The sequence below is a fragment of the Bos taurus genome, chromosome 1 (genome assembly GCF_002263795.3).
Source record: "Bos taurus isolate L1 Dominette 01449 registration number 42190680 breed Hereford chromosome 1, ARS-UCD2.0, whole genome shotgun sequence".
Taxonomy (NCBI): domain Eukaryota; kingdom Metazoa; phylum Chordata; class Mammalia; order Artiodactyla; family Bovidae; genus Bos; species Bos taurus.
Window position 1 is genome coordinate 139,533,285 of NC_037328.1, and position 20,892 is coordinate 139,554,176.

A 20,892-nucleotide genomic window follows, 5' to 3' on the forward strand; every position below is an offset into this window, starting at 1 on the left:
TTGTCTTGAGAGGGATAATAATCAACAGATCATCCCCTCCTTTTTTCTCCATTTTTCTTTGACTTTCCAGAAGAGAAAAAAATAAGTCAGGACTTGGGAAAATGTTCTCCATCTATTTAGAAACTGTGGAATAAAATTAAATCCTTTTCCATCCCACCTCAAATCCTAAGGCATGATTTTTTTAAGTTCTTTTCTTTTATAATTGACATGTAGTTAATTTACAATGTTGTGTTAGTTTCAAGTGTGTTGTATAGTGATTCAGTTAAGTCCTGAGGCCTGATTAATAGAGATGGGAATGCCGTCCGTGGGGAAGTGGACTTCAGCCAGGCTGAAGGTATTTGAGGAGCAAGGAAGAGAAGGGTTTGAACAGAATACAGAATGTTGCCTTCTGAGTATTTAACTAAAAGGAAATCTACCTGAAGTGAGGATGTCTCTACTCTTTGAAACAACAGCAAGGTTATCTCTGAAAATAACTAAAGGAGTAAGTGGTTTATAAAGTGACATAGTAATTATGAACAGGTTGGAGAGTATGTAGAGAAAACATGATTAAAGTAATAATTTAGTCCAACAACCGGTCGTCGTGTCTGGTGGGATTTTCTGATATTCAGAAACTCCGCCGTGAGGCCCGGGAATATGGAGTCCAGTTTCCACTAGAAGGACCAGGAGGTCTGGGGTTCCCCTAGCATAGCCTTGGGGAAGCTCACCCTGGTGGGGAGGTGAGCAGTCTGTCCATTGGTTCTGAGAGATGTGACACTCAGGAATGTGCCTAAGTGCTTATGCCAGATTCTTAAGGGACCTTCCATCGTTCTATTCCTTTCTGTATGACTTATGTTTTTATTTTTTGTCTACGCTTGCCCCAAACTGAAATAGATCCCTTGGCCTGAGTCTTATGGATTAAATGTTGTATTGTAGCTAAGAGCAGCCTTTAATTTATTGACCTAATGCTTTTAGTTGTTTTATCTTTATTATGTTGATGGTACAAATATTAATTAAGAAAATGTATGATTACCATTTATGTATGGGTATATGTAATTTATATACAAAAATTTATATATAATTTATATTTAGGTAAGTATTAGATACTCAGTCGTGTCCAGCTCTTTGTTACTCCATGGAGTGTAGCCCATTAGGCTCCTCTGCCCTTGGGATTCTCCAGGCAAGAATACTAGAGTGGGTTGCCATTCCCTTCTCCAGGGGACCTTCCTGACCCAGGGATGTAACCAGGTCTCCTGCATTGCAGACAGATTCTTTACCATCTAAGCCACTAGGGAAGCCCATAATTTATATTCACTGTACATTAATTAAAATTATAAAACAGTAATTTATATTAATTAAATTATTAAACAGTAACATTATGCTTATAATTAATATGCTATATCTATATATAATCAAGTCACCACCCAAACCAAATTACATAGGGTTCGTTTTTGGTGGTGATTTGATTCTAGGGCATAAGCATCCATATGTATCTTTCTTTACCTTACCTTAGGAAGGAACCTCTACACAAAAGTCATTGATACAACCAATCATTTTGGCAAAAATGAATAAAATAAGAGTTTTGGGGAGGTGTATAAATCTCTGAAAGCTCAGTTGGTAAAGAATCCACCTGCAGTGCAGGAGACCCTGGTTCAATTCCTGGATCGGGAAGATCCTCTGGAGAAGGGATATGCTACCCATTCCAGTATTCTTGGGCTTCCCTGGTGGCTCAGCTGGTAAAGAATCCACCTGCAATGTAGGAGACCTGGGTTTGATCCCTGGGTTGGGAAGATCCCCTGGAGAAGGGAAAGGCTATCTATTCCAGTATTCTTGCCTGGAGAATTCCATGGACTGTATAGTCCATGGGCTCTCAAAAAGTTGGACATGACTGAGTGACTTTCAGTGACTTTTATAAATCGATAAAGATTTATATTGAATGAATTGGGTTTAAACAAAAGAGGGTTTGAATCTAGATGTTGGGTTTAGGATGGGCATGTACCTTTTCAGTGTTTGGAATCCTCAGAATCTAGTCCTTCTGCTGATAAACAAGTTACATGAAAATGACAAGGAGGCTCATATCCTAGAAAACATTCTTAATGACTATTTTCATTGTGAGGCAATATTCCATTCAGAGGACTTAAAATTAAGATATTGGATATTTTTATATCAAAGAAGATACTAATGTAAACTTTCAGTTTTAAGAAAGGACCATATTGTGCCTCTTTATCATCTGTGCAAATGAGTACATTTTTTTTTTTTACCCAAATAACATCTTATGAATCTATTCATGTGAAGAGCTTGGCACCATGTCTTGTGCAGGGTAAGGAATCAATAAATGAGTATTGATTGGTTTATGCTATTGATCATTCTGAAGTTTCTCCCAGAGTTCTTACAATGTGGTCTGCACTCTGCTGTAAATTGTCTACAAAAGAGCCTGGTGGTCCAGTGGGTAAGACTCCATGCTTCCAATGCAGCAGGTGCAGGTTTGATCCCTGGTCAGGGAACTAAGATCCCATATGCCCTCAGTCAAAAAAAAAAAAAAAAAAAAAGGCATCGTGCATTCTGGGAGTAAATTCCTTGACTGAAGAGAGAAAAATTCTGACTGAAGAGAGAAAATTGGGGAAGGAGGGCTAAGATTTCAAGATGGCCACATTCACAAAGAAATGACATTGGTAGAATACAGTCCTTACTGGTGACCCACGTGTGGAGAAAAGGGCACCTGGGTTTTCTCTTAGGTGCGGCTGCACTTTGATTTTGCTTAAAGAGTTGGTTGTGAATAGAGAACAGTTATTTTACTGCTTTACTCTTTCATGTGCCAGGAGAAATATCCACCAGCTTTTCTAGTTTTTTCCCTGCTCTTCCTTTTCCGATAACCTCCATGCGGACTTTTTGGTTTCCCGTGTTATTTCTAAAGCTACGTTTGTTCAGCGTGACTCATGTTCCCATTTTCATAACTGTGAATAGTGCCTTTTAGTGTGGGTATACTTGGTATTTGAGTTTCATAGTAAATTGTGTTTTTTTCCTTCTTTCTATCATCTTGTTCTTTGTAACCAATCTCTATTTATTTTTTGGCTTTAAAGCTTAGCAGAGAATTAAAAGTATTTTGAAGACCTCAAATAAAAGCTATGATGATAGTATCTTTATTCCTATTCGGTTGACTATATCATGATTTAAACATTGATGAGATTAAATTTTCAGAATTTAAATGATTGCTCTGTTGATCCTATTAAATGAAGAAGTGTGATTTTATGATTTTTCTTGTTTAAATACTTAGCAAAGTTATTGGTATTGTATGGTATAGTTGGAGAATGGGTTTTTACAAAACAGTCTAACGGTAATCCTTTTCTTCTCATGACTAGATTAGGAAGAAACAGCAAGAAGTTGTGGGCTTTTTGGAAGCTAATAAAATCGATTTTAAGGAGTTCGATATTGCTGGAGATGAAGACAACAGGAAGTGGATGAGAGAAAATGTTCCCGGAGAGAAGAAACCTCAGAATGGGATTCCGCTGCCTCCTCAGATCTTTAACGAGGAGCAGTATTGTGGGGTGAGATTTAGTTTCTCTGAAAATTCTTCTGCGTGTGTGTTTATCAGAAATTGTTTAAAGCAGATAAGCTTCGAGGTAGCATTTACATTTGTTGACATTTTTCAGCTTGTGATCTATTTCTACTATTTGATACCTGGATGGTTAGATCCATGGTGGAGAATAAATAGTTAAGATTTTAAAAATGATAGAAACAATAAAATGATGATTCATAAGTTCTTGGGATTCCTTTAGGTTTTTTATTTTATTTTGAAGAGAGGAGGCCACCTGTTCAGGCAAAATAAGTGTTTAGTTGAAATGACATTCTGTTCACCCTGGTAGGGTACACATACCTGCATCCACTGGGTACACTTTCACCTTTGTAAAGAATGATTTGCAGAAGTAAAGTTTTGTGTGAAAGTGAAAGCGTTAGTCCCTCAGTCATGTTCAACTCTTTGTGGTCTTATGGCCTGTAGCCTGCCAGGCTCCTTTGTCCATGGAATTCTCCAGGCAAGAATACTGGCGTAGCTTTCCATTTCCTTCTCCAGGGTGTCTTCCCAACCTAAGATCGAACCCGGGTCTCCTGAATTGCAGGCAGAAAGTTTTGTGTAAATGCATCTAAATTGCTAAAAAACTGTTCTGGACACCCTTCCTCCTTGTGAGGACACAAGAAGATGACCGTTTATGAACCAGAGAGGGGGTATTCAACAGACACTGAATCTGCTGACACCTTCATCTTGGACTTCCAGCCTCCAGATCTGTGAGAAATAAATGTCTGTTGTTCGTCAACCACCAACAACAAAACAAAACCAACAAAAACTCTTCTGGGCATTTAATTATAATAGCAATTTTATTTTATACATTTAGTCATTCATTTTACCACAAAATCATTTTTTCCTCAGGGTTTACAGATTCTGCTTGGTAAATCAAATTGTTGAAAAGAAACGTTTAAAAGCTCAAAGGACTTTGGAGCATGAGAACTGGAGTTAGCTTTGGGGGGTCATCTAAGTCTTCCAGGTCATTTTTCAGACTTTGGCCATCATGCTTCTGGAAGGCAGAGGGAACTAATTACCCAGAGCTGTGCTGGTTCTGGAGGTCGGAGCCTGGTATAGGATTTTTTCACTCACTTCTTCTCTTTTATAAAAAATTAATTATTTATTAAAAAATTGTAGGCAATTATTATTTTGTTTTGCTTCACCACATGGCATGTGGGATCGTAATTCCTCGACCAGGAATCAAACCTTTGCCCTTTGCCTTGGAAGCATGGAGTCTTAACCATTAGACTGCCAGGGAAGTCACCACCTTTCTCCTTGCTATACAAAACTGCTGGTCCTTTAGCTCAGCTTCTCTTTGTTATTATATTTCTCACCTAAAGCAAGTGTCATCAAACTACAGCCCGAGTGCCAAGGCCTGCAGCTATCTGTTTTGGTGAAATTTTATTGGACACGCCTGCACTAATTTACCACCTAGTGCCTATGGCTAATTTTGCATGATGGCAGAACTGAGCAGTTGCAACAGAGACCATCTGACCCACAAAGCGAAAAACATTGAGATTTACTATCTTTTCTGGTGGTTCAGATAGTAAACAAACCGCCTGCAAAGTAGGAGATCCAGGTTTGATCCCTGAGTCAGGAAGGTCCCCTGAGAAGGAACTGGCAACCCACTACAGTATTCTTGCCTGGAGAATCCCATTGACAGAGGAGCCTGGTGGGCTGCAGTCCATGTGGTCTTAGAGTCAGACGTGACTGAGTGACTAGATGACATGACATTTACAGAAAAGCTTTTAGACCTCTCATTTGAAGCATGAATTGTTCTGCTGTTGGGGGTTTATATAACTTTCTTAGGGCTGATATAACAAAATACCACAAACCTGGTGATTCTTATGGACTGTATGTTTGTGTCCCCCTAAATTTGTATGTTGAAGTTCTAAGGCCCAAGGTGATGGTATTTGAAAAAGGGATCTTTGGGAGGTGATTAGGATCAGATGAAGTCCTGTGGGTGGGGCCTTCATGGTGGGATTAGTTCCCTTATGGGAGGAGGAAGAGAAAGAGACCCCTTTCTCTTCACCCTGTGATCACACAGCCAGAGGCAACTGTCTATGAGCCAGGCAGAGAGCAGCACTTAATGATGCTACACCCAGAACATATTTCTGTTAGTCAGCCACCCAGCGTATGGTATTCTGTTATGGCATCCCCAGCTGATGGTTACAGTGCTTTAAAACAACAGAAATTTATTCTTTCACAGTTCTGGAGGCCAGAAGTTTTAAATCAAGGCATCAGTAGGGTTGGCTTGTGCAGCAGGCTCTAAGCGAAAATCTGTTTGATGAGTCTCTCCCGGCTTCTGGTGGCCGCCAGCCATCTCTGACATTCCTCCACTTGTTGACACATCAGGTCCTTCTCTGCCTCCATCTTTACATGGCCTTCTTCTTGGGGTCTCTCTGTGTCTTCACATGGCTTTTGTATAAGGACAGAAGTCATTGGAATAGCGTCCACCCTAGTCCAGCATGGCCTCATCATAAGTAACTACATCTGTGAAAGTAAAAAGAGAAAGTGTTAGGTGCTCAGTCATGTCTGACTCTTTTTGACCCCAGGGATTATAGCCCACCAGGCTCCTCTGTCCATGGGATTTTCCAGGCAAGAATACGGAGTGGGTAATAATTCCTTTCTCCATAGGATTTTCCTGACTCAGGGATTGAACCCAGGTCTCCTGCATTGCAGGTGGGTTCTTTACCATCTGAGCCACCAGGGAAGCCAATATCCCAATTTCCAAATTAGGTCATTTTCTGAGATTCTGGGTGGACATGGCTTTTGAGGGGGAAGTACAGGCTGTGTGAATTTACATGGCTGTGTTAGGCTTCTTCAGAGGCTTAACTTAAAGTCCTGTGGATGTGAGAGTGTTTTCAAACAGGTTTAAGGTGTTGAGTAATTATTTAGTGGAACTTATGGCCAGTCCCTTGGACTGCAAGGAGATCAAACCAGTCAATCCTAAAGGAAATTAACCCTAAATATTCATTGGAAAGACTGATGCTGAAGCTGAAGCTCCAATACTTTGGCCAACTGATGCAAAGAGCTGACTCATTGGAAAAGACCCTGATGCTGGGAGAGACTGAAGGCAATAGGAGTAGGGGATGGCAGAGGATGAGAGTTTAGATCGCATCACTAACTCTGTGAGCATGAATTTGAGCAAACTCCAGGAGATAGTGGAAGACAGAGGAGCCTGGTGTGCTGCAGTTCATGTGGTCACAAGGAGCTGGACACTATTTGGTGACTAAACAAGGAACAATGGTCCAGTCCAACTCTCTTGTGATTGAAGCTGGGGCTTCCCAGAGTGAGGAAAGTATTTCCTTGGTAAGGGAGGGTCCCTCCCCTGTACACCACACTCCTCTCCCCACACCCTCCAGACTGCTTGGCTTCCGGACATCTCTCCAACCTGACCTGAATTTCTAAGAATTGTGGCTCTTATTAGATAAGGAAAGGGAGAAAAAGGCTTCTTGGGGTGGGGGCCAATGGTGTTGGTCAATTTTTATTTTTTAGAAATTAAAAATTTATTTATTTATTTGTCTGCACTTGGTCTTAGTTGCCTCATGGGGGATCTTTGTTGAGTCATGAGGGATCTTTTGTTGTGGTGCACGGGCTCTCTAGTTGTGGTGTGAGGGCTCAGTTGCCTCGTGGCATGTGGGATCTTAATTCCCCAACCAGGGGTCCAACCCACAGTTCCTGCATTGCAAGGTGGATTCTTAACTACTGGGCCACCAGAAAATTCCATATAAATATTTTTTTTAATAATTGAAAAATGAGTCTGTGTACACACAGAAAAAATGGTTCCAGAGTTGTCCACAGTGGAGATGATTCTTCCTCCCATTTTAGACCCCTCTAGTTCCTTTTTCTGCAGAGAAGGCAATGGCACCCCACTCCAGTACTCTTGCCTGGAAAATCCCATGGACGGAGGGGCCTGGTGGGCTGCAGTCCATGGGGTCGCTAGGAGTGGGACACGACTGAGCGACTTCCCTTTCACTTTTCACTTTCATGCATTGGAGAAGGAAATGGCAACCCACTCCAGTGTTCTTGTCTGGAGAATCCGGGGGACGGGGGAGCCTGGTGGGCTGCCGTCTATGGGGTTGCACAGAGTCGGACACGACTGAAGCGACTTAGCAGTAGCAGTAGCAGTTCCTTTTTCTGAGGTGGGCCAGATTTATGAGCCCACCACCTGGGAAGTTACACCTGGCTCCACTCAAGAGAGCACTCTGCTTATTTTAACACTCTACTGTTGCTGTCTTGAAATTCATAATGATTTTTGAAAACGGGTTGCCTTGTTTTTATCACTTTATTTGCACTGGGCCCTGCAAATTATGTAGCCGTCCTGCTTTGACCCATCAATGTTGGTAATTTCTTGTTTGGCCTTCCATGAATTTTGTACGTATATTAACCATTGTTAATCATTTAAAAAAATGGGAATAAACTCTATACACTTGTTCTTTTCACTTAATAACTGTATCTCAGAGGTTATTGCAGAGCTGCTCATATTCTTTTTAAAAAGCTTTTTAAAATTTTATATTGGCGTATGTAGTATGCTCAGTTGTGCCTGACTCTTTGAGACCTCATGGCCTGTAGCCACCCAGGCTCCTCTGTCCATGGGATTCTCCAGGCAGAATACTGGAGCGGGTTGCCATTTCCTTCTCCAGGGCATCTGCCTGACCCAGGAATCGAACCCATGTCTCCCGCTTTGCAGGCAGATTTTTTTTTTTTTAACCACTGAGCCACCATGGAAGCTCAGGAGTGGGATTGGTGGGTCACATATTCTTTATTTCAATGGTTGCAAAACATTCCATTAGATATGCCATAATTAATTGCCACAGTTCTCTAACGGGAAACATTCAGGTTGTTTTCAGTTTCCCTCTGGCTCAGCCTGCAATGCAGGAGACCTGCATTCGACCCCTGGGTTGGGAAGATCCCCTGGAGAAGGAAATGGTAACCCACTCCACTATTCTTGCCTGGAAAATCCTATGGACAGAGGAACCTGGCAGGCTACAGTTCCTAGGGTTGCAAAGAGTCAGACACGACTGAGCGACTTCACGTCTCTTCTCAGCTACAGACGATGCTGCAGAAGTCTCTTTACACGTACAGAACTTTGTGTTCAGTCTGGGTGTATATATAGGATAAATTCCTAGAAGATGTGCTGAGTTACAGCATATATGCATCTCATATTTCAATAGATATTAAATCTGGACTGTAGTTGCACCATTTTATATTTGGGTGTGGCTGGTTTCCTGTGACTTTGATAATACTCTATATGCAAACTTAATCAATTTGTTAGATGAAAAATGTGTTCTCACTGCTTTGACTTGGATTTCTGTCTTTATTGCAGAGGCTGAACATCTTTTCCTCTGTTTATAAGCTTTCTGTGTTTTTTTCCTATGACTTTCTACTTTTTCTGTTTGGTTCCAGGTAATGTTTATTGGCTTGTGAGAATGTTTGCTTATGATGGAAAGTAGCCCTTTCACTACCATAGATGTTGCAAATATTTCCCTATGTTTCTTATTTGTCTTTTGACTTTTTGAAGTTTTTTTTTTTTTTTTCTGGAATGCAGGGCTTAACATTTATTTTCTGTAGACAGTTTATTAATATGTTTTATAGTCTCTGCACTCTATATCTTATTTAGAAAATCATTCAGCACTCTAATATCATTAAAGGAATCATCTCGTTTTCTTCTAGTACTTTTCTAGTGAAAGTAGAATTTTAAATCTCTTACTTTTTCTTATTTTCACTGTCCTTTTCAATTAAGACTAGTTACAGTGGGGACAATACTTAAGTCTTTTCTTTCAACCTATGTTTATCCCAGAATAAAAATTCTGTAGTTATTTTCTGCTATAGAAATAGAACTTCAAAGGCATTTCTTATTTCATTTTACTGTCATCTAGCAATGCTTTCTGTATTAACTGTGGAAGAAGAAAAGATTTCCCAACTAAGAAAAAAGACTTGTATTTTTAAGATGTGTTTTCCTATTATAAATACGGCTCTAATGAGATAAGCATACAAATGATTTTATGTTTAGCTGTTTTGAATTCTTTCTGCATTCAGAGAGGTATTAGTAGTTTTTCTTACTAGCAGCTTTGCTAAACTTGCTTTTCTGCAATCTGTGGATATTCCCAACAAAAGGGCATTAATGAGGCAGAGGACTTTGTCTGCAGAAAGTAGGTAAAATGACTATTTGTATTGTAGATTCCAATTTTAAAAAGACTCAAAGTTCTGAAGGACGTGTCAGGTTTGAAATGGCATAGTTGTTCAGTTGCTAAGTTGTCTCCGACTCTTTGCATACAACCCCATGGACTGCAGCACGCCAAGCTTCCCTGTCCTTCACTATCTCCTGGAATTTGCTCAAACTCATGTCCATTGTGTCAAGGATGCCAGCATAAATCTACTCAATATTTTGTAATAGTCTATATGAGAAAAGAATCTGAAAAAGAATGGATATATGTCTATGTATAATTGAATCCCTTTGCTATGCACGTAAAACTAACAAAGCATTGTGAACCAACTATACTCCAATATAAAACAAAAATTAAAAAAATAAAGTAACAAACCTGCTTTAAAAAAATAAAATGGCATAAATCTGAATGGTTAGCATATCTTTCCACATGATAGAAATGTTGAGCATCAGAATAAGACTATCACTTAAGTTGACTCAATGGCCTCTGTGAATTCTCAAATGATGATGGCAGCAGCTGGAGGGGACCTCAAGGACAAGCAGTGGCTTTCTCTGCACCAGGTCAGTGCAAGGGCTGGTGTCATGGGTGGTTCTGTGTACCATCGTGTCCCTGCCAGCCTGAATTCCTGCTGCTCTGGGCAGAACAGATGAAGATGTTATCTCGAGGGCATGGCAGACAACCTCTAGCTACAGAAAGGGGACACCGCCAGGAAGCCAGGCCCAGTGGAGGCCAGGTCACCCGCCTGGCAGAAAAATACTAACAGGAAGTGGCAGACTTGTCTGCTGATGCCAAGTTGGAGTCTGTGCATTTTCACCAATGTGAGGGTTGGAGTGCCTGCCTGGTCCTGAGCGCAACTAAAAGGGTCTTCGACCATGCAGCAGAGAGGCAAATATGTCTGGGGACCCAGGGCTGCAAGAGGGGACAGGATGCCTGCCTGATTAGGGCAGGGGGAGGGTGTTTTCAACACACTGATGTTACTGAACACGCTGTTTTATTTTTTAATATTTTTGTATGATGGCAATTTTATTATATCTTACATATAACTTTGATAGTGTACATATCAACATGTTAATAAAAATTATCTTTTGTTTTGTCATTATGGTCAAGTTTTGTTTGCTTTTTAAATTAATTAATTTGTCTATTTTTGGCCAAGCTTGGTCTTCTTTGCTGTGCATGGGCTTTCTCTAGTTGCGGCAAGCAGGGGCTACCGTCCAGTTGTGGTTCACAGGCTTCTCACTGAGGTAGCTTCTCTTGTTTCCGAGCACAGACTCTAGGCATGTGGGCTTCAGTAGTTGGTGGCACATGGGCTTAGGGCTCTGCGGCATGTGGGATCTTCCCAACTAGGAACAGGGATCCAACTGGTGTTCCCTGATTGGCAGGCAGATTTTCAAATACTGGACAACCAGGGAAGTCCTTCTTTATTTATTTATTTTTTTAATTTTATAGAAGTGTAGTTGAGTTACAATGTTGTGTTAGTGTCTGGTATATAACAAAGTGATTCATTTATACATATATTTGTTTTCATATTCCTTTCCATTATGGTTTATCACAGGATATTGAATGTAGTTCCCTGTACTATAACTACTACTTGACTACTTGTTAGTAATTCAGTTCAGTTCAGTCACTCAGTCGTGTCCGACTCTTTGCGACTCCATGAATCACAGCACGCCAGGCCTCCCTGTCCATCACCAACTCCTGGAGTTCACTCAAACTCACATCCATCGAGTCAGTGATGCCATCCAGCCATCTCATCCTCTGTCGTCCCCTTCTCCTCCTGCCCCCAATCTCTCCCAGCATCAGTCTTTTCCAGTGAGTCAACTCTTTGCATGAGGTGGCCAAAGTACTGGAGTTTCAGCCTTAGCATCATTCCTTCCAAAGAAATCCCAGGGCTGATCTCCTTCAGAATGGACTGGTTGGATCTCCTTGCAGTCCAAGGGACTCTCAAGAGTCTCCTCCAACACCACAGTTCAAAAGCATCAATTCTTCGGTGCTCAGCCTTCTTCACAATCCAACTCTCACATCCATACATGACCACAGGAAAAACCATAGCCTTGACTAGACGGACCTTTGTTGGCAAAGTAATGTCTCTGCTTTTCAATATGCTATCTAGGTTGGTCATAACTTTCCTTCCAAGGAGTAAGCATCTTTTAATTTCATGGCTGCAGTTGCCATCTGCAGTGATTTTGTAGCCCAAAAAAATAAAGTCTGACACTGTTTCCCCTGTTTCCCCATCTATTTCCCATGAAGTGATGGGACCAGATGCCAAGATCTTCGTTTTCTGAATGTTGAACTTTAAGCCAACTTTTTCACTCTCCACTTTCACTTTCATCAAGAGGCTTTTTAGTTCCTCTTCACTTTCTGCCCTAAGGGTGGTGTCATCTGCATATCTGAGGTTATTGATATTTCTCCTGGCAATCTTGATTCCAGCTTGTGTTTCTTCCAGCCCAGTGTTTCTCATGATGTACTCTGCATAGAAGTTAAATAAGCAGGGTGACAATATACAGCCTTGACGTACTCCTTTTCCTATTTGGAACCAGTCTGTTGTTCCATGTCCAGTTCTAACTGTTGCTTCCTGACCTGCATACAGATTTCTCAAGAGGCAGGTCAAATGGTCTGGTATTCCCATCTCTTGAAGAATTTTCCACATGATCAACACGGAAATCAGATTGATTATATTCTTTGCAGCCAAAGATGGAGAAGCTCTATACAATCAACAAAAACAAGACCAGGAGCTGACTGTGGCTCAGATCATGAACTCCTTATTACCAAATTCAGACTTAAATTGAAGAAAGTAGGGAAAACCACTAGACCATTCAGGTATGACGTAAATCAAATCCCTTATGATTATACACTGAAAGTGAGAAATAGATTTAAGGGCCTAGATCTGATAGAGTGCCTGATGAACTATGAAATGAGGTTCGTGATATTGTACAGGAGACAGGGATCAAGACCATCCCCATGGAAAAGAAATGCAAAAAAGCAAAATGGCTGTCTGCGGAGGCCTTACAAATAGCTGTGAAAAGAAGAGAAGCAAAAAGCAAAGGAGAAAATGAAAGATATAAGCATCTGAATGCAGAGTTCCAAAGAATAGCAAGAAGAGATAAGAAAGCCTTCCTCAGCAATCAATGCAAAGAAATAGAGGAAAACAACAGAATGGGAAAGACTAGAGATCTCTTCAAGAAAATTAAAGATACCAAGGGAACATTTCATGCAAAGATGGGCTCGATAAAGTATTATACATTAGTTTAATATATATAAGTATATATTAGTTATATATATCGGAGAAGGCAATGGCACCCCACTCCAGTACTCTTGCCTGGAAAATCCCATGGATGGAGGAGCCTGGTAGGCTGTAGTCCATGGGGTCCCTAGGAGTCGGACATGACTGAGCGACTTCCCTTTCACTTTTCACTTTCATGCACTGGAGAAGGAAATGGCAACCCACTCCAGTGTTCTTGCCTGGAGAATCCCAGGGATGGGGGAGCCTGGTGGGCTTCCGTCTATGGGGTCACACAGTGTCAGACACGACTGAAGCGACTTAGCAGTTATATATATACATGTTATATATATATATATACACACACATATATACACACACCTATGTACAGGCTTATATATATATATATATATATATATGTATAAGCACACACACACACATATATATATATGTTGTTAAGAGCAAAAAATTGTGAAATCCATCCAAAATTTAGCAAGAGATATCTGGGAAAATTTGCATGTTAGTGAGAGACTTTATTTTCTTGGGCTCCAAAATCACTGTGGATGGTGACTGCAGCCATGAAATTAAAAGACGCTTGCTCCTTGGAAGAAAAGGTATGACAAACCTAGACAGCATATTAAAAAGCAGAGACATTACTTTGCAACAAAGTTCCATCTAGTCAAAGCTATGGTTTTTCCAGTAGTCATGTACAGGTGTGAGAGCTGGACCATAAAGAAAGCTGAGTGCTGAAGAATTCATGTTTTTGAACTGTGGTGTTGGAGAAGATTTTGGAAAGTCCCTTGGACTGCAAGGAGATCAAACCAGTCCATCCTAAAGGAAATCAGTCCTTGATATTCATTGGTAGGACCAATGCTGAAGCTGAAGCTCCAATACTTTTGGCCTCCTGATGTGAAGAGCTGACTGATTGGAAAAGACCCTGACATTGGGAAAGATTGAAGGCAGAAGGAGAAGGGGGTTGGCAGAGGATGAGATGGTTGAGTAACATCACTGACTCAATGGACATGAATTTGAGCAAATTCCAGGAAATAGTGTAGAACAGAGGAGCCTGTGTGCTGCAGTCCATGGGGTCACAAACAGGCAGACATGACTTAGTGACTGAACAATGACAACTTACTAGTACTACTACTACTAATGCATCCTATCATGTAATCTTTAGCAACAACTAGTAAGTGTGTGTTCTGGGAATCAATGAGTATTTTTAATACCAAAGACTCACTCAGAGTATGTGATATTTCCCTTAAGATATGAGGCAGCTTACAAAAATACATTCAGTACAAAAGAAGAAAATAATCACAGAGAATCAGGGTGACAGGTAGGAAAAAAGCAAAGCTTTGGATAAGATGAACACACAGGAATTACATAAAATTTTCTTCTTAACATAGGTGGACTGTCTTTGGTTTTAAACTCTTAACACATGTCAGGAGAGGGTAGGCAGTAGCAAGACTGCCAATGTATGTTTGAGTCTTGTCAGTAATTCCTGAGCCGGGATACTCCGTGTGTGTGTGTTCTCACTATACTATAACAGGCACAATGAAGGCGTGTAAAAACAAATGTAAACTTCATGGTTCAATTTCCCAAATTTGGGGATTTATCATCTTTGGCAAAGCGAATAAGCTTTTGTGTTAGCTCCTCACTTTATGACTAATAAATAAGAAAGATTAACTTAGGTCAATGTACTGACTCACAAGTGTGTATTGGGTTTAATCATTCTTTTTCTTTGCTTCAAGGATTTTGACTCTTTCTTTTCTGCAAAAGAAGAGAATATTATTTATTCCTTCCTTGGCTTGGCTCCCCCTCCAGGCTCAAAGGTAAGCTTGAGCACCCCCATGGGGTTCGATATAGGTCATAAGTGAGGATAAGATCAGCACCCGAGACTGTTAAATAAATAATGATCTTTAAATTAACATGATTGCAATATACTTCTTTTTCTTATGCAGAGATATGCATGGGTTCTACTGAAACATATTTCAGAACTATACTTTTATTATTTTTGAGGTTTATACCTAGTTATAATAAGTTTTACAATACCTAAGTTAAGAAATATTGCATTCAATAATTTTAAGGGTGTTAATTGAATATGTAAAAATATAAATTCTCAGGTTATATCTATGAAATTATTTTGTTGTGAATTTTTCACAACAGCTTATGTTAGTTAATTTTATAGTGATATATACTCTTCTATTATTTCTGTTTAAAATAAATTGAATTTTGCCTTTTTGTATCTGGTAAGGAGGGAAAAAGTATGATCTAGACTTGTAAATAAATTTCATAAGGTTTCCCCCCCCCCCTCTGGTGTTGTTTCATCTTTAATTATGTATTAATATCATTGAAATAAAGAATTATGCTAATAAAACAAGTACCATGAATTTGAATGTTTGATGGAGATCATCTGGCTTTATTCTTTACTTTCATTGAAACCCTTACCTCTACCAAGCATCTCATACATGACATAGATACAAGACAAGCACACATTTATCTAATTCATTTATTTCTTAGTTAATTTGTTTGTGCCCTGCTTCATTTCAAAAGAGATTTTTGTGAAAGTTAATTCTTGCACAAGTAAATTCTGAGCTCCCCTGAAAGGATTACCTTACAGAGATGGGTGTGTCTCAGAGGCATGTGGGTGTGCTGTCTTCCATGTGTCTGCATTCTTCAGGTAATAATGCCTGAGGTCTCTTTTATGAAGTTTAACAGATTCTGTCTCCAAATGCTAATGTAGATTTCCCAGATGGCTAATGGTTCTATAGGAGGATAAAGCCTCCTGTTAAGATAATGAAACACCTTTCTGGCTTTGGTCAACTTAAATGCAACATATTTCATACATTTTATTAACAGCTTAAAAAAAGTGCTAAAAGTTATTACACACAATTCAATCTTTTTTATTTGATGAAAGAGTTTGTTAACGGAGTCACATTAGTTTAGCTAGTATGTTTAAGAGATGGTGCCTTAGTGTTAGGATATATTTCTTGGTGGGGACACTCAGGTCCCTGGGATCTTGAAAAGGAGAGGAAGGGTGGAGGGAAGAGTGTTTCAGGGAAAGGTAAGAGCAAGTGCAAAGGCCCTGAGGCAGCATAGAGCTTGGAGAAGACCTGCTTGATGGCCATGAGGCCTGAGTCCCTGGAGTGAGGGGAACAGATACATGGGATGCAGGGGTGGCAAGTGAGCAGCCTGTGGCTTACTGGGGTGCTCTGGAGTCTATCTTAGGTGTGTGAAGACATAAGGGTTTTCAAGCAGAGGAATAAAGTGATCTTATTTCCTTCTTAGAACTCTTTTGACTACAACAGGATGAATGGATTGAAGTGGGATGAATGACTACAGATGTCCTGGTGGCTTGGATTAGGGTGGTGGGGATAGAATGGTACAGAAGTGGATGACTTTAGTGCCTGTTCTGAAGGAAGAATGCTGGTAAGAATTGCTGATGGACTGAATCAGCAATGAGCATGTTGGACAGCAAAGAGATGTATTGCAGGCAGATTCTTTACCATTTGAGCCACCACAAAGGGACCCCACTATTTGCAGCGCAGTTTGAGCTAGAACCTTCGTTGCTGTCACTATTGCTCAGTGGTTATGTGTGTGCACCCTGGCAAAGTCCTTCAAGTCTCCTTTGGGAAGACAGACACTTGATGATTTATGGAAATGATATTATTTGTCACAGTATCATTTTGTAGTAAACAACATCGTGGAGAAGTGTCAGCAAAGAAATCAATCTTGCTCAAGCTAAAAATAGACATTCTTGACTATTGTGGAGAAAATGTATACTTATAAAATGATATTCAGCATTATAAGCAGCATTATTGCTTGCAGAACTGGTTTTTTGTCTTAAGCAGGCTGTTCCAGGCCAAGTACAGGGCTGGTTTTCCTAAGAGAGCTTTGTGAGTAAGCACTGTCCCTGTAAAGTCAACCTTAGTTCTTCACATATCTGATTCAATGAGCATCATTCTTCTATTTTATTTTTAATTGAAGTATAGTCGATTTACAATGTTGTGCCAATCTCTGCTGCAAAGTGACCTAGGTATATACATATCTGCATTCTTTTAAAATGTTCCTTTCCATTACGGTTTATCCCCAGAGATTGGATATAGTTTCCTGTGCTATACAGTAGGACCTTGTTGTTTCTCCATTCTCAATGTAATAGTTTGCATCAACCAGCCCCAAACTCCCAGTCCATCCCTTTCCCCCCTCTCTCTCTGCCTTGGCAACCACAACCCTGATCTCTAGGTCTGTGAGTCTATTCTTGTTTTGTAGGTAGGTTCATTCTTTTTTATGGCCGAGTAGTATTCTACTGTATATATGCACCACATCATTATCCATTCATCTATCAACGGACATTTGATAGGTTTAGGTTGTTTCCATGTCTTGACTATTGTGAATAGTGCTGTTATAAACATAGGGGTGCATGTATCTTTTTGAATTATAGTTTTGTCTGGGTATATGCCCAGAAGTGGGATCATATGATAATTCTATTTTTAGTTTTCTGAGGAATCTCCATACTGTTTTTTGAGGAACCTCCATACTGTTTTCTGTAGTGGCCACACTAACTTGCATTCCCACCAACAGTGTAGGAGAGTTCCCTTTTCTCCAGACTATCTCCAGCATTTGTAATTTGTAGACTTTTCAGTGGTGGCCATTCTGACCCCTGTGAGGTGGTACCTTGCAGTTTTGATTTGCATCTCTCTGATAATTAGTAATGTTGAGCTAAATAATTAGTAATTTTTTCATGTGCCTACTGGTCATCTGTACATTTTCTTTTGAGAGTGTCTATTAAGGTCTTATACCCATTTTTCAATTAAGTTGTCCATATATTTTGGAGATTAAGCCCTTGTCAACTGTATCATTTGCAAATATTTTCTCCTATTTTATAGGTTGTCTTTTTTTTTTTAATTTCCTTTCCTGAGAAAAAGCTTATAAGTTTGGTTAGGTTCCATTTGTTTATTTTTGTTTTTATTTCTATTGCCTTGGGAGGCCAACCCAAGACATTTATATGATTTATGTCAGAGAATGTTTTGCCTATGCTCAGTGAGCCTCATCCTTAATAACACAGAAGCAAGGCTTTGGTTGCATAACCAGTTTCCAATTATGCCTTCGTAACAAGGAATATACATTCTTACTGAACCTAGGCAAATAACTATATTGTAAAAAGTAAAAAGATTCAATTAGAATTTTTGAATTCTGGAGGAATCAGAGAGAATGTTATTTACAAATGTTTGATTTCAATGTACAAAAGTAGCATCTACTACAATGTCAAAATTTATAAAATACTTAAGAGAAAAAACAGGGCTTCCTTACACATCCAGAAAATAAAACATTAAAAAAAATCAACAATATTCCAAGCAAAAACTACAGTCATACCTCATTGATTCATTCTGTTCTATGTAATTAGCTCTTAATTCCACTGGATCCGAGTTTAGAAGCCTCAGGAATCCATCTACATCTCAACTAGAATTTTGGAAATTCTGACTCAGTCCAGTCATATGGTCTCTAACTGATGCTATCAGAAGCCTCTACTCCACAGCACTCGACGTAAAATCCTTTTCTGTGGCACTCTGAGTAGTCATTCTACATAGTAGATTAAGCACGATGGTTTGTAGCTGATTACAAAGGCTTTCAGGGAAGCTAAGAAAAATATCTGTGTGTGACAAAAGACTTAAAAAACTTAAAATGACTGTGGTTAATTCATTACTGTTCATTTTCAAATTTGAAAGACTTGATGAGAATTATGATAAAAATAGTGCACCTGGTAGGAAATTTTGTTATATATGCTAACAAAGAGCCAGCAGAAAAAGAAATTAAGAAAACAATTCCATTGCAATTGCAGCAAAAAGTAAAATACCTAAGAATACATTTGAGCAAAGGGGTGCATTACCTATGCACTGAGAACAGTAAGACATTGTTGGAAGAAATCGAATAAATAATAAATGGAATAAATAAATAAATGGAAAGATATTCTGTGTTCATGGATTGGAAGAATTAATGTGGAATCTATAAATTTTTTGACCAAATTTAGGAAGATTTTAGCCATTATAGTTTCAAATATTATTTCTGCCCCATTTTTTCTCATCTCCCCTTCTGACAGTCTAACTCCATATATTTTAAGTCTTTTGTCATTATCCTATATTTCCTTTATTTCCCTGAAGCTTCTTTTTAACCCTTGTTTTTCTCCAGTCTTCAAATTGTATAATTTCTGTTTGTCTATCTTTAAGTTTACTTACTTTTTCCTCTGTCATCTTTATTTTGCATTTAGTCTAGTGACGCTTAAATTTCAGATATTGTACTTTTTTTTACATTCTAGAATGTCCCATTTGTTTGCTGTTTACAGTTTTTATTTCTCTGCTGATATTTCCAATTGTTTCATCACTGTAGGAATATTTTCCTTTACATCTTTGAGTATAGTCTTATTAAGTTAAGTTGCTCGCTCAGTCATGTCCAACTCTTTGCGACCCCGTGGACTGTAGCCCACCAGGCTCCTCCGTCCATGGGATTCTCCAGGCATGAATACTGGAGTGGGTTGCCGTTTCCTTCTCCAGGGGATCTTCCTGACCCAGGGATCAAACCCAGGTCTCCCGCATTGTAGGCAGATGCTTTAACCTCTGAGCCACCAGGGAAGCCCATAGTCTTATTAGCTGCTTTTAAAATTCCTTGTCTGCTAATTCCGACATCTGGCTTCTTTCTGGATTCAGTCTCTATTCTTTTTTCTTTTTGGGGATGGGTCACATTTTCCTTGTTCTTTATACTTCAAGGGTTTTGGATACTTGGACATAGTGAATATTGTGTTGTGCAGACTGTATTTTGTTATATTCCTCTGAAAAATGTTGATTTTTTTTGGCTTCAGTAGGGCATTTACTTTGTTGTACTCAGATTGCAAACACTATGTTTCTAGTAGCAGCTTAAATCTGAATTACTTTTTCTTTAGCTGAAACCAGTCATATGCACACATTATTCTGGGCTCAGTTGAGGATTTTGGCAGAGTTTATAAACAGAATTTGGGGCCCTCTCCATTTGCCTCTCTCCTGTCCAAGATTCTGTCTTGATTTTCCAGGGGCTGTGGTTGCCCCAAATTCAGGTTTTTTGATTTTTCAGACAAGAAAAAAAAAAACCTGTGAATTTGCTGTTGTGGTTTTATGTTTCTCACAAGATTTGCTTACTTTCAGGTTCAAGCCTTGAGAATGGCAACTTACTCGGTGCTATTCCTACTTTCTTAAAAAATATTAAAAAAAAAATTACTGCTCAGTAGTGTTAACTATATTTACATTGCAGTGCAAAAGACCTCCGGGACTTTTCATTTTGTAAGACTGAAAGTCTTATATTCATAATACTCCCCATTTTTCCTTATTCTCAGTCCCTAGTAACCACCATTTTTCTTTTTGTTTCTGTGAATTTTTCCATTTTAGACTCCTCATATGAGTGAAATCAAATGGTAGTTGTCTTTTTGTGACAGGCTTGTGTCAGGATTTTCTTTTTTTTTTTAAGGCTGAATAACATTCCATTATATATTCCATTCACCCACTGATGGTATTTGGATTGTCTCCAGTTCTTAGCCTTTGTTAATAATGTGGCTGTGAGCATAAGGGTACAAATCATTCTCATCTTTCAAGTGTCAACTTCCTCTTGAATCATCTAGCTTTTTATTTTTCCTTTAACTTATGTCATATAGAAAATTTGTTCTTTAAATTTCACCTAGAGTTTATAATCATTGTCTGTTTGAGTGTCTGTAGAAGATTACTTTCCTATAACAGAATTACAGTCGTCAGTGAAATTAGATTTTAGTGAAGATTGAGATATGTTATTTATAACAATAAAACAATAACTCAAAGAAAACTTGAAATGAAGGGCATAAACGAAAAGAAAGCGGGAATATTGGCTCTCAGATGAATTAAAGACCAAAAGTGATAATGAAGTAAAAGAGGTATTATATAAAGAAAAATGGTAAAAATATATGAAGAAAATATAGTAGT

The 20,892-nt window shown here is 39.1% G+C and overlaps 1 protein-coding gene across 2 annotated transcripts in view; it reads left to right on the forward strand.

Annotated features, from left to right (window-relative positions):
* The window catches only part of SH3BGR (SH3 domain binding glutamate rich protein), a 71,219-nt gene that overhangs the window by 4,467 nt on the left and 45,860 nt on the right, over positions 1 to 20,892 (forward strand). Inside the window, exons 2-3 of one of the 2 annotated variants that reach the window (NM_001243326.1) lie at positions 3,336 to 3,521; positions 14,668 to 14,748. In NM_001243326.1, the coding sequence (NP_001230255.1) occupies positions 3,336 to 3,521; positions 14,668 to 14,748 (267 nt within the window). The remainder of the gene's footprint in view (positions 1 to 3,335; positions 3,522 to 14,667; positions 14,749 to 20,892) is intronic. The other variant, XM_005201971.5, reaches the window with a different exon arrangement.